Raw genomic sequence first — 12572 nt, 5'->3', positions numbered from 1 at the left:
ACAGCCATTCACTCACTCCCCATCCACAGTGGGATGGGACAGAGAATCAGGGGCAGAGGGAAAGGTAAAAGCTTGTTGGTTGAGATAAAGACAGCTTAATAGGAAAGAAAAAGAAGGGAGATGATGATGATGATATTAGAACATACAAAGCAAGTGACACGCTATACAATTGTTCACTGCCCTCTGACGCCTATCCCATCCCCAAGCAGTGGTCCCACCCACCCCAGCCAGCCACCCCATATAAATTCTTTAGCATGATGCTATGTGGTATGGAATGTCCCTCTGGCCAGTTTGAGTCAGCTGTCCCAGCTCCTTGAGCACTTGTAGCTCTTTACTGCCAGGGTAGTATGAGAAGCTGAGAAGTCCTTGTTTTAGTATAAGTAATGCTCTGCAACAACTAAAACATCAGTGTGTTATCAGCATTATTCTCATCCTAAATCCAAAGCACAGCATGATACCAGCTACTAGGAGGAAAACTAACTCTATCCTAGCTGAAACCAGGGCAAAGCAGTAGCAGTTATTCCTGCAACCCCCTACCTGAAGCAGAAGCCATTAAGTGTCCCCTTCCCTTGTCTCTGACTTGGATAAAGTATTTTAGAAGCTTTATTTTACTTAGTGTTCTGTTAGTCTGTTTTGTTGGGACAAGGCATTTTGTCCTTTTTAATGTCTCAAGGTGATACAGAGCTGATTTGGGTTTGGAATTCCAACTACTTCATTGTAGCATTGGCTAACATTCCCAGAGGATGAAAGTTGTCATTTTGGTAGCAACAAACCTTGCTGTATAAACATTGCTTGTTTAACCCAAAGTGGGAAAACACTGGAGTTTCCTTTGGTACTTTAAGTATTTGATAACCCAGAGAGCAAAAGAGGAATACTGCCTCATATGAAGTATTTGCAGTAGACTTCCAGGAATCTTGCAAAAAAACCATGCCTACATGTGTTACTAGTTCCTAGCATTTTCTAGTATTATTATTTAAATCACTGTCTGTCATGATGCTAATTTGGGTTGAGCATAGTGAATTGAAATACCTAGTAAATCATGTACAAATTTTTCTCCTTCTAACAGGCAACAGTTAACCTGTTCCAGCTGCAGCATGCTCAGGTTGTATCTCTTCCAGTTAACTGCCAGTCCCTCTGTGAGAGTGCCAAACTTTATGACCCTGGTCAGCAGTATTCAGAGTTTGTGAAAAGTTTGCCAAAGGAAGGCGTTCCTATTGAATCAGGTTCTTTTGAAACCCATAGTTCCCAGGTTGATGGGTGAGTCCCAAACTACTTGTGGCATTTGCTTGTTTCAGAATTAAATGCAAGGCATACGTGTTTACCAGTAAGAACTTCTGGAGGAGTAAAATAGCATTGAATGAATCTTCATGTTTTATTTTACCATTCTTTATTTCTTTGGCACGTAATTTGGTGGTTGATTATGTGTAATTTTCACATTCAAACATGACAATGCTTGCTAAAACAGTGACAACTGCTATGTTAAGAATTCATTTGTTACTACTTTAATGTAGATAGTAGTTAATATGAAAAATAAATTTTGAACTCTAAGGTTTACCAGTGTGGTGTGGCAGTAATATCTGATAATTTGTTTTAGAATGCCTGGGAAGGTACTTTTCTACTTCTGCAGGCCTTGCTACTGTACATTCTTGTATATGGTTTAGGTTTGGAAAACTTCAGGCAGGAAGTTTTGTTTGATTTCTGTCTCTTGCTGTGTGACAAAAAAGTTCAAGTCCACATGACCCTTTGTTATATAGCTAATTATTTTTTCCAAGCAGTATGAAATAGCAGCTTTTAATGTTAATCTATTGAAGGTATTGCAAATGTGGAAGTAAAGACAGCAAGACAAAAAGATCTTGTGTCAGTATGCCAAATGCTTTTTCCACCTTTAACTTGTTATAAAATAGTCATCTTGGCACTAAAGTACCAGAATACTCATTCCAGTCTGTATGTTTCACAGTTGTACAGGAAAGTGTCGTCATCGTCTTTCAAAAGAGAACTAAATACAAAAACCTAATGCTTGGGTCAGACTTGTACCAACAAAAGCCAGGAAATTCAAAGTTAAAGCTGAGATTCTTAGTTCTTGTCTGTCAATTTCCTGCCTTTTAAGACTTGATTTAGACATGCTCATAAACTTTGACTTACGGGATTTAACCATGCAGCTCCCCAAGAAACTGATGAGCATGAAATCTCAAACTCTATTTATGGTCTCCTAGCTCTTTAATGCTTAAGATTAATAGGAGCTTGTTTTTTCTCCTCCCTACTTCCCTCTTGTTTTCTTTGACATGGCCTTGTGATTCTTCATGCACTCGAAGTGATCATTTGTATTGTTCAGGTCTGCATTTATTTAAGGGATAGTAGCTTGGACAAATGCATGTTTTAGTGTTTCTTAAGTCTGTTATTTCCTTCAGCTGCACAGGGTAAAACTGATTAAGCAACAACTTCCTGACAGCTAAACTTGGCCAATAGGCCATTTTGTCCACAGAGTGCTTCAGCCTTTTACATTAGACTGCTAACTGTTTTTTATCCTCAACTTGAGAACAAATATTTCACAGTGGACTTAATATCGCTGGTAGCTTCAACCTATTTTCTGTTTTTTTTTTTTTTTTTTTTTTTAAGCTGGTTGTGCAGCAGTATCTAGTAACATTTTAACATCTATATGTTTATAGATGAATAGGGGCAATGGCTGAGCAGAGAATCTTTCATATGAAAGGATTGAGAGTAGATGCAATAGCCACTAAATTTTTCTGGTCTTCAGCTAAACAGATTTGCTGTTATTTTCAAAATCTACCAGAGAAGTCATAAAACCTTGCAGAGATGTGGAAAAGCTGATTTACATGAAAGGAAAAAAAAAAAAAAAAAAGAAATTGCACTTCATTAATTAGAAATAAATGGCCTTTTTTAATTTGGGCTTTAGTAATTACAAGTAAAAAATACATGTTCATGAACATTAATGAACAACAGTGTTCATTAAATAAAGCATTTTTAGCCCTCTGGCATTGGGGGGGCGGGAGGAGGGGAACAATTTTGTCTTTTGTTCAATTCTGTTTTTATCCACTATTCAAATTACTTTCTTCTTTCCAAAGGGTTTTTAATAAGCAATCAACCAACAGTGTCCATACATCACATGGTAACTTATCGCAGTGTTCAGGAGATTTTCCATCCCAGATGTTAGATGATGTGGGAAGTCCAATTTACCATCGTTCGCAAAGGATTGGAGAAAAGAGATCATCCAGCAGCACAGATATCCAAGGTAGTTACTTTATTTCAGCTTTGTATTTTGGCTGCAGTTCAGTCCCTAAATAAAAATATCAGGAAAAAAATAGGTGCTTGATGTCTCACTGATAGAAAATTAGCAGTGAAAGGAAAAAATGCATTTTAAAGTTTGAAGCCTGAAAACAATTATGCATTCAAGCATAAGGAGAAATGGAAAAGTATGTGTATGTGTAGCTTAGATTCTTCTAGTAAGAAGGGTAAGGTGTAACTCAAACAGTAAGTTCTGTTAAGCTTAGTATATTGAATTATTTCTATTGACATTAGCAACTTAAAAAGTGTTTTTGTGAATACTGCATTGATTTCCGCTTCTCTGCAAAAGTACAAGTGTCAAGTTTTCAAAATTAACTTCTTTCATCCCAAAGCTTTTACAGAAATATATGCTGTTTTTTCCACTGCACTGCACGTTCATATAACTTTTGCAATATTTGCCTATTCAGAATCATAGTTACTTTTTTTCAATAAAGAGACTGTCGCTTTGTCCTTTACATTTGGAACTTTTGGATTATCTTTCTAAAAGCAATACGAGGGCCACCACCATTCAGATCTTGGTCAGTTGGAAACCAGAGTGGAGGAATGTGCAGTGATTCTGAAAGTGCAGGAGGAAGCAGTGAGTCACGATCTATGGATTCTCCATCTGCTAGCCCAGGTATAATTACACTCACTACTGTACTAATTTTAAATCCTTTCTTTGGACTGTTTTAAATTAATGAAGACAACTTTATTAGTTTAGGGCAGAAGTGATGCTTTCAGCTTCCTGATTTATTTTTTTTTTGGTCATCTTCCAGGGGATTTTAAAAGAAGACTTCCACGAACACCTTCTACTGGTACTATGTCTTCTGCAGATGATCTTGATGAAAGAGAACCACCATCTCCTTCAGACTGTGGTAATGTTGTTTCCACACCTGAAAATTCCCCCAAAGATGTTTTTTGTTGTGGAATTTGTCTTTTTCTCTTTAATGCTCTCAAGAAAAGTACAGTGCTGTGGTTACCAACAGTGTAGTTTTTCAGTACAGTGTATTTTCCACTTGATGTTGAAAGATAACGTTCAAGTCGTTTTAATGAAGTGGTGCTGAACGGACCATTTCTAACGTTCATGTGAATTTTTTACTGTACAAAGATGAAATTGCCACAGTTACTGAAGCCTGAATAACTGGATTATCAGAAATAATTCTAAGGGATATCTGCAGTACCTGCAAACTAGTTCAGCTATATTTGTGGCACTGTTCATTAGAGCATTTAGGAAATCCTTTAGTTAGTCCTTATTTCCTAAATATATACTCTGCCTTCTATGAACGAGCGTGTTGTTAATACTACTTTAGATGTAGATTTAAAGCATGGCAACATACCAATTAATGCAAACTTTCACTTGGAATAGTATCTAATCACTATTTGAGCATTCAAGAAGCTTTCTGGGCTTTCTAACTGTATGTATTACTTTCTTATGTTCTACAGATTAAAATCTTAATTTTTGTTTCACAGAACTGTTGATAATTTGGAAAAAAAAAGTCATGAAAAGCACCAGTTATTGTGTTGTAGAATCCTCTAGAAAGTATTTTGATATCATAGGAGACTGAGAATTAGTGACTGGGGAGGAGTCATTGTTTTATGAGTTCTGCTGTGAGCGTGTATTAATTCTTAGCATATGCAGCGTATGCTTATGAAGTACTTCTGAAAGATTAGACCGAACTATAGTGTGATCTTTCATATCCCGGTACAGGACTTTAAAGTAAATAGAAAGAAACTTGCCTGATCTGCGGGTTAGCTGGAATTAAATATCCTAGTGTTTTCATGTGCCATTGATAGAAGAGAACTGAAATACTTTATGCAAAACTATTTGATTCTACTTCCATATATTAATATTTGATGGTTAATCTGTTAAATAAACTGTAACAATGCTTTGCTTCCTTGTCATTGAAATGGGTTTGGTTACTTTGATAGCTTCTGCTACAGAACTCCATGTTCTACAGCACTGTACTTTAAAAAAAAAAAAAAAAAAAAAAAAAAAAAAAAGCCTATCCCAATAGTTGATATTACAATGACTGAAACAAAAAAAATCTCTCCAGGTTTAAATGATCTGACATCCGAAACCGCAAACTCTCCAGGACCTTTCAGAAACACTAGTATGTCTAAAGCAGCACAGACACACAAACTGCGGAAGCTGAGAGCTCCATCTAAATGCAGAGAATGTGACAGCTTAGTGGTGTTCCATGGAGCTGAATGTGAGGAGGTAAGTTGAAAAGTAGTTTAAATTGCTGCTTGGGATTCGTGTGAAGTTGGGAGTTTAGGGAGCTCATATTTTTCTATCTAAAAAGTATGGACTTTGTGGCTCACAGAACCTAATGAATTTTCCTTTTTGTTCATATATAGGGTGACAAACATCAGAGATTTATTGTAGTGTTAGAACGTGTCAAACCATGTACTTTTTTTTCCCTCTTTTAGTGTTCACTTGCATGCCATAAAAAGTGTTTAGAGACTTTAGCTATTCAATGTGGGCACAAAAAACTTCATGGAAGGCTTCACTTGTTTGGAGTGGAATTTGCCCAAGCTGCTAAAAATGTTCCTGATGGCATTCCTTTCATCATCAAAAAGTGCACATCAGAAATTGAAAGCAGAGCACTGAATGTCAAGGTATGCCTAAGTTTGTTTATAAAACTTACGTGTGAACGCAAGGCTCTCAAGAAAATGTTATACTGCTGGGTTTTGTCTGTATTTTAAACTTGCACTTGCATTTCGAATTACAATAGAGTTGTGCTACTCTTTTTTTTTTTTTTTTTTCAGGGCATCTATCGTGTGAATGGAGCCAAATCAAGAGTTGAAAAGCTTTGTCAAGCTTTTGAAAACGGAAAGGATTTGGTTGAGCTTTCAGAACTCTATGCACATGATATCAGCAATGTTCTCAAGTTGTATCTCCGCCAGGTATGCACTTGAGAGGTCAAATAGAAAAAACAAAGTAGGATAGTATATTTCATCGTACAAGACAAAAAAAAAAAATTCAGCAATCCTGCAGCATATGTAGGTGACTTGAATGCCTTGTATATTTGCAGTAAGCTTTTTTAATTTTCATAAAGAGGCTGTGATAAGGGCAGGGAAAGATGTGAGATGGCTGACAGCTTGTATTGCAATCTAGATTCCATGTGATACGGTGTCTCCAATCTAGAATTCATGTGATACAGTGTCTCAACTACCAGTATCATACACAGACCTAGCTTTTATTTATCCATTTGTAGTGAAGCTAAACTTTTAAAAACCTTTGGTTACAGTGTTTCGGCTGTTATACCTGTACTTTAAAGCACTGCCATATTCTCATATTCTTGCCTCAATATGCAGACATGCTAAAATACTGCTGTTAATATATGCTAACAATGATTCGATCAAGCACTCATAATTGTCATAATGATGTGCTCATCATGAAAGGATTGTCCATCTTTTCCTTACAAAATGGAGATTTAAAGCTTTAGGATTGATTTTGCAACAGGACTTCAGTATGTAACTGAAAAAGATGAGGCTGGGATGTTGCCCAGTGTGATTACTGAGTCACTCAAAAACAAAGTTAACACTGAGATAAGCATTCCTTAGCTTCGTGGTCCTGTCCTATATACATCATAGTGTGATAGTTTGAGGCACTGTGCTGTGTTTTGAATACGGCTTATAACTAAAAATAGCTAACTTGTTTTTCTTCTGGTCTAATTACTTTTGTAAATGATCTGTGTTGTTTTTTTTTTTAAGTAGACCTGTCCATTTTAAATGTTGAAATACTTCTAGAAACCTGCAGACATTTTTAGACAGAATCCTGAGTTAAATCCTAAAAAAAGTTACTTACACTAATTATTTTAACTAGTTTTTCTGCTTTTTGCTTTTATCTAAACTGGAGCTAGACAAGTAGCCAGGTTAGGTTTGAGTTTTTTGTCTTTTTCTGTGATTTTTTTTCTTAACATTCACTTTGTAATACACTACTGTTACACCAAGAGAATATTTGAATCGTGATTTAAAATGCTCTATGCCCTAAAATCCAATAAAAAATAGAATATGGACTAAACTGGATACCACATGTAGTATACTATCAAAGGATGGAGGAAGGAATGCTGTGTTTCGTTATCACAAATGTTTGTTTCATGCATCTGCAGTATAACAGCTTCTCTCTGAGCAATCATGTTATGGAAATACCTATATATAAGAATAAATGCTCAATGCCAAAGCTCTTGCAGTAAAGTGCTAGCAAATAATTTATGGAAAAAAAAGTTTAGGAGGGAGTCTTTTACTGTTATTGAGGTTTGTTTTTGAGAACTTGTTGTTTGAGCTAATAAACAAAGATAAAACATCATCTAAGAAAATACACTAGACCAGACAAAACTGAAGAAAAACAGGAAGGAAACAAGGTAAAATTCAGGCATGAGAAGTTTCTGAAATGTTCTTATTTATTCAGCTTCCAGAACCCTTGATTTTGTTTCGGCTTTACAATGAGTTCATTGGACTTGCAAAGGAAAGCCAGAGTGTTAATGAGGAACTGGATGCTAAACAAGCTAGTCCCAAATCAAAGAAAAGGCAGTCAATCTGTATTGAACTGAATAGGATCATCATTAAAATTAAAGACCTTCTGAAACAGCTGCCTGTACCAAACTATAACACTCTTCAGTACCTTATTGGACACCTTCACAGGTGAGAAAATACTTTAAATGTAAATTGCTATTGAAAATGGAGCTGCATGCTAGATGGTGTATACTAGGAAACGACTACCCTTCTGGATGACAGTAGAGGAAGAAGTTGCAGGATTTGTTGTCATTTGTCACTGTTTATTCACAGAAATAGTTACATGTTGTTTAGATTGTGCTGCAGTTATATTATTAGGTCCTACATTACATAACCTTATGCCAGAAGAGAATTTAATGAAATCAGGCACATTCTGACCTTTTAAGAGATCCCATGGAAAAAGACAGATTTGTATTTGTATTCATCAATTACTCTCACTAAGTGCTTCAGAAGTAGCATAGAGACTTTATAGTTTCCCTAAGCATGCCATATGTGTAGTGATGTTGGGTTGAGGTCTTTGAGTTGTCACGTTACTAGATTCTAACCTGTATTTCTCCATCTGTTTGCACGTACCCTTGCCTACCCTCCTGCCTCATTTATTCAAAATTCCAGATGGTCACAAATAGCACTAAATTAGACATAAAAAAACACACTGAAAGGGCTTAGTCCAAGTTGCTGTTAAGTGCTGTCATCTTTGATTCTGCCTGCCACCCAAACCCACCTTTGGTATTTTTGTCTTTTAACCTCTTTAGACATAACTTAGAATTAATACCTAAAATAATTCTGAAGTAGTGAAACCCCCTCTTACTCTTGGTTGTTCTTTTCCTCTCTCCTTATGCAGGGTTACAGAACAGTCTGATGAAAATAAAATGTCAGCCAGCAATCTTGGCATAATATTTGGCCCAACTCTGATCAGGCCACGTCAAACGGATGCTACAGTGTCCTTGTCGTCACTTGTGGATTACCCATATCAGGCGCGGATAGTGGAGTTACTCATAACATACTATGAAAAGATATTTGATGTTTCATTGCAACCACTTCTGAGCACATCTCAGTCTGAAGAAGCTGCCATTACAGTCAGAGTTGCATTATCAGGAGGAGAGAGGGAGCCACAGCAGCAGAGGAAGTCATTTGTTGCTGTAAAGGAAGTGAGTGAATTCTCTTGTGCTGATGCAGTGCCACCTGTGCCATCTTGCCTTGTGTTAAATGCTACAGCATTCTGAAACACATTTCTATAAGCTACTTTTTTTTTTTTTTTTTTTTTTTTGGAGTCTTTTCTCTTGTTCTCATTTACTTTCACTCTGACTTACATTAACAGGGTATTCTGATAGCTCCAAGTGAAAACAGAGCTTCAGAAGCAGCTGTGTTGTTCTTGGAATCAAACAACAGCAAGAATACAAAAGAACAAGTAGATATGTCTGCAACTGGTTAGTGGAATTTTATTCTTGGATGGGTGAATAAAATGCATTTAAGTGGATGCATAGATGCATTAGATTATGGTGCATGTAGCTCTTCAATTCAAACAAGCTAGTCTTGCCTAAAAGCTTGCTTGTTAGTGCTTGATATAGTGTTTTTCTTTGTAAGAGGAACAGAATTAAATCTTTCTAAAGGCTATCAGAAATAAATGTGGTTATAAAATCAATTTAAAGTATTTGTTAAGACAACACAATGGTGACTTCTTTAGGAAAAAAAAAAAAATGGTAAAAAACATTGTGGCCGTGGATTTCTGCAATCTACTATGATGCTATGAAGCAATATCCAGTGATAAACATTTTGATCATTGTTGTCTCCCAGAACGTGCTTCATTACCTTTTGGTGGTAAACAAGAAGGCTCTGGAAAGAGTAGCTCTCTGACAGAATCAACAGCTGCAAGCGTTTTGGACATTATTTCTGCTCCAAAAGAGACAGGTTTGCCTATCCTACCTATAAATCTTATATAAGATTTTTGTTCTCCTGTTTGCATGCGCTACTACAGTGGTTTATTTTAACGTAGGCATGATTTCCTACACTTTATTTACATGTAACTATACATGATCTCGTAATTACAACGATTTTGAGTTGTTGTTACCAGTTTGGTGATGTTCTGTACATAGAGTACAACATTCTGAAAACTGTTAAAATCTTAAAAATGGAAAATTATCCAGGAAATGGGAGAGCACTAGCAAAAAAAAAAAAAAAAAAAAAAAGTAATGTAGTCTCTGTCTGCTTTCTCCTTAATCACATCTGTACAATGTCTGTTTTACTGTTATTGAAATACTAACATTTGGTTTTAGCAGGTTGCTCATAGCTATGTGGAAAGTTATACCTAAAAGCTGTTATCCTATTACAATACCAGCTGTGAGGGAGCCATTAATGAAGATTGTATTCTGTTTGTTAAAGTCTTGCTGACTTGACGAGCATCTATTTATGTGTTTTCAGGTGATGCTGTGAGTCCAGCTTCAGAAAAAGACAATGATTCATTTGTTTCTCCAGGTGAAGATGGCTGTAAAATTAACTTACTTCCTGCAAAACCTAATCGTCAAATTAACAAAGTTCCATTGCGGGTTCCAAGGACAAAACTAGCTATTCGACCTGTGAGCTTACCTGTAGACAGGATACTTCCTCCATGTGTTTTGAATGAAAGAAATACAAAAAATGCAGGAGCAGTAAGTCCGGAGAATCTCAGCAAGAGCCCTACTATTGAAGAAGTTTCAGAGGTAAAGGCACTCTCTGCTGTTAGTACCTGTTGCAGACTTTCTTGTTGTGACACCCAGATGCTGCGAAAAACTTGGGACAAGCAATATAAACAATATGATATCACAGCAAGGACAGCAATGATTGTGACTAATGTGCCCCAGGAGAACCGAGCACTTGAGAGTGGAACTGCAGGTGCCTTATCTTCATCATGCAGCATGGGTAACAATTCTGCTAATGCCAGTCTTCATGTTAAGCCATACTCTCTTTCTGTAAGGTCAGGAAGGACAGCAGCAGAAGGGAGTGGTCCTGATGCCAAGCCTGTTGCTACCTTCAGAGCATCAAGAACATTGCAGCCACCCCCAGGGACATTTTATAAACCACCCTCTAACAAATCAAAACAAAATGAAGAGAGTTCTACCGCAAAAGCTTGTGCATCAACCAGTGCTAGCTCGGTGCTTCACCAGGATAATACTGTGAAACTAGCTAGGAGCTCTGTGCCTTTATCAGGTGATCCTGGACAAAACACAGATGAACAAAAAACTAGCTCAGAGGATGCTCACCCTACAGATCTGAAGCCTACTTATCAGAGACTGAGACCAAAAAGGATCCAAGAGTTGGAACACAGGGAAGCTCATTTTGTATAGGGTGCAAGTTCCTCATGGACTGTATGCAGTTTGTTGATCTTGCCAGGGGATACTTCCATTTGTCCATTTACCCTATGCTTTCCCTTGAGAATCCCACTTCTGTGCCATATTGAAGTTATTTTTATATATGCAGCTTTTTAAAAATGGAGGGGAGGGGTGGGGAATCGTGAAGGAAGTAAGTCGAAATTTTTTGTAATTCAGTGGATTTTCATAAGGATTTATTGCATCCCAATCCAGAATACAGCTAATGGGTTCATTGGATAAGACACAGAGCTTCATTTCATTGTATGGAATGAAGTACTTAATCATAGAGAACTGACTATCACATGTAGCAATGAGGTGACCCATTTTTCATAATAGATGTTAATAAAAATGGAAGGGTTTGTTCACTGTCTAAGCATAAACCAAAGCTTGTAATTTGCTTTGTAGAAGCATTTGTTCAGTTTTATAATCTGTGCAATTAAAGCTTTGCTCCTGAAGAGACTTACTTACTGGCCAGCATGGCCCGTCATTATGTATCATATGTGTATATTTAGGTAGATATGGTTATCTGTTGACAGTTTTCTGTGTGTCACTTTGTACAGCAAAGATGCACTTACTGAGCTTTGCTATTCAGAAGCAGCAGCCAAAACACGTCTAATTTCTTGTATGTGTTAGTGAGTGGGACAAATGTTCACAGTCAGTTTCATATGGGAGCCCTTCTAGAGAGACTCAGTTGCAGTGGTGCTGTCTTTCCCAGTGGAATGAAAAGGCAGCAATTTGCTTGCTGTAGATCAGTTTTGCCATCTAACTTGGTGTAACTGAAATGAAGAGCACTGTTTCCAAGTGTCAGTGAAAGAGCTGAAAATAACCAAAAATCTGCAGTAGTAGGTGCATCTAATGGTTTTCACTTTATATTAAATGGTTTTTATGTGTACACTGTTATATTTGCTTTAAAATATATTAACTTGTTAACATTTCAGTGACTCTGTGGCTTCTATATATGGATATCTTCTACCTTATTAAAATATGGACATTTGGCCTTTGCAATAGTATAATAATACTTTTCTGCATCTGTCTTTAGGGGATGGTTACACTTTTCTTAATCAGATTACAGTTAATTTGACCCTTTCTAAAATGCTGTAGAGCACAGTTAGCATAGTACTTCCTAATGATAACGACTGAACGGACTAGGAAGAGCAAAGAAACAATTTTCAGTATGTTTAACACTGTAAAACAGAACTTTTCTACTCCATTCCTTTAGTCCTTCCTCCCAAAATACCCAAATAAATCCCACATTGCATTCAGTGGACATAATCTGATTTTAGTTTCCAGAACAAAAGATGGCAAGGAAGTCGAAGCTCTGTATTGTGAGTTTATCATCTTAGCACAGAGGCACAGCCCACATACTTGTCAGAGGCCATGCTACCACTAGTCAATTCTGGTCATGGCTTTAGCCACATTCTTAGGGTG

At 36.8% G+C, this 12572-nt stretch overlaps 1 protein-coding gene across 7 annotated transcripts in view; it reads left to right on the top strand.

Moving 5' to 3' along the window:
• ARHGAP29 (Rho GTPase activating protein 29) overlaps positions 1 to 12154 on the top strand; it is a 58916-nt gene extending 46762 nt beyond the window's left edge. For 5 of the 7 annotated variants that reach the window (XM_084528371.1, XM_084528369.1, XM_084528370.1 and 2 more), the window contains 12 exons: positions 1067 to 1257; positions 3084 to 3250; positions 3791 to 3919; positions 4059 to 4157; positions 5337 to 5500; positions 5713 to 5901; positions 6052 to 6189; positions 7697 to 7929; positions 8642 to 8948; positions 9119 to 9227; positions 9595 to 9708; positions 10219 to 12154. In XM_084528371.1, the coding sequence (XP_084384497.1) occupies positions 1067 to 1257; positions 3084 to 3250; positions 3791 to 3919; positions 4059 to 4157; positions 5337 to 5500; positions 5713 to 5901; positions 6052 to 6189; positions 7697 to 7929; positions 8642 to 8948; positions 9119 to 9227; positions 9595 to 9708; positions 10219 to 11120 (2742 nt within the window). In that variant the 3' untranslated portion in view covers positions 11121 to 12154. The remainder of the gene's footprint in view (positions 1 to 1066; positions 1258 to 3083; positions 3251 to 3790; positions 3920 to 4058; positions 4158 to 5336; positions 5501 to 5712; positions 5902 to 6051; positions 6190 to 7696; positions 7930 to 8641; positions 8949 to 9118; positions 9228 to 9594; positions 9709 to 10218) is intronic. The other 2 variants (XM_084528373.1, XM_084528374.1) reach the window with 2 other exon arrangements.
• The last annotated feature ends 418 nt before the right edge of the window (positions 12155 to 12572 follow it).

Source organism: Aythya ferina (genome assembly GCF_964211825.1).
Source record: "Aythya ferina genome assembly, chromosome: 8".
Taxonomy (NCBI): domain Eukaryota; kingdom Metazoa; phylum Chordata; class Aves; order Anseriformes; family Anatidae; genus Aythya; species Aythya ferina.
This window is presented reverse-complemented; position numbering and strand designations above follow the sequence as displayed.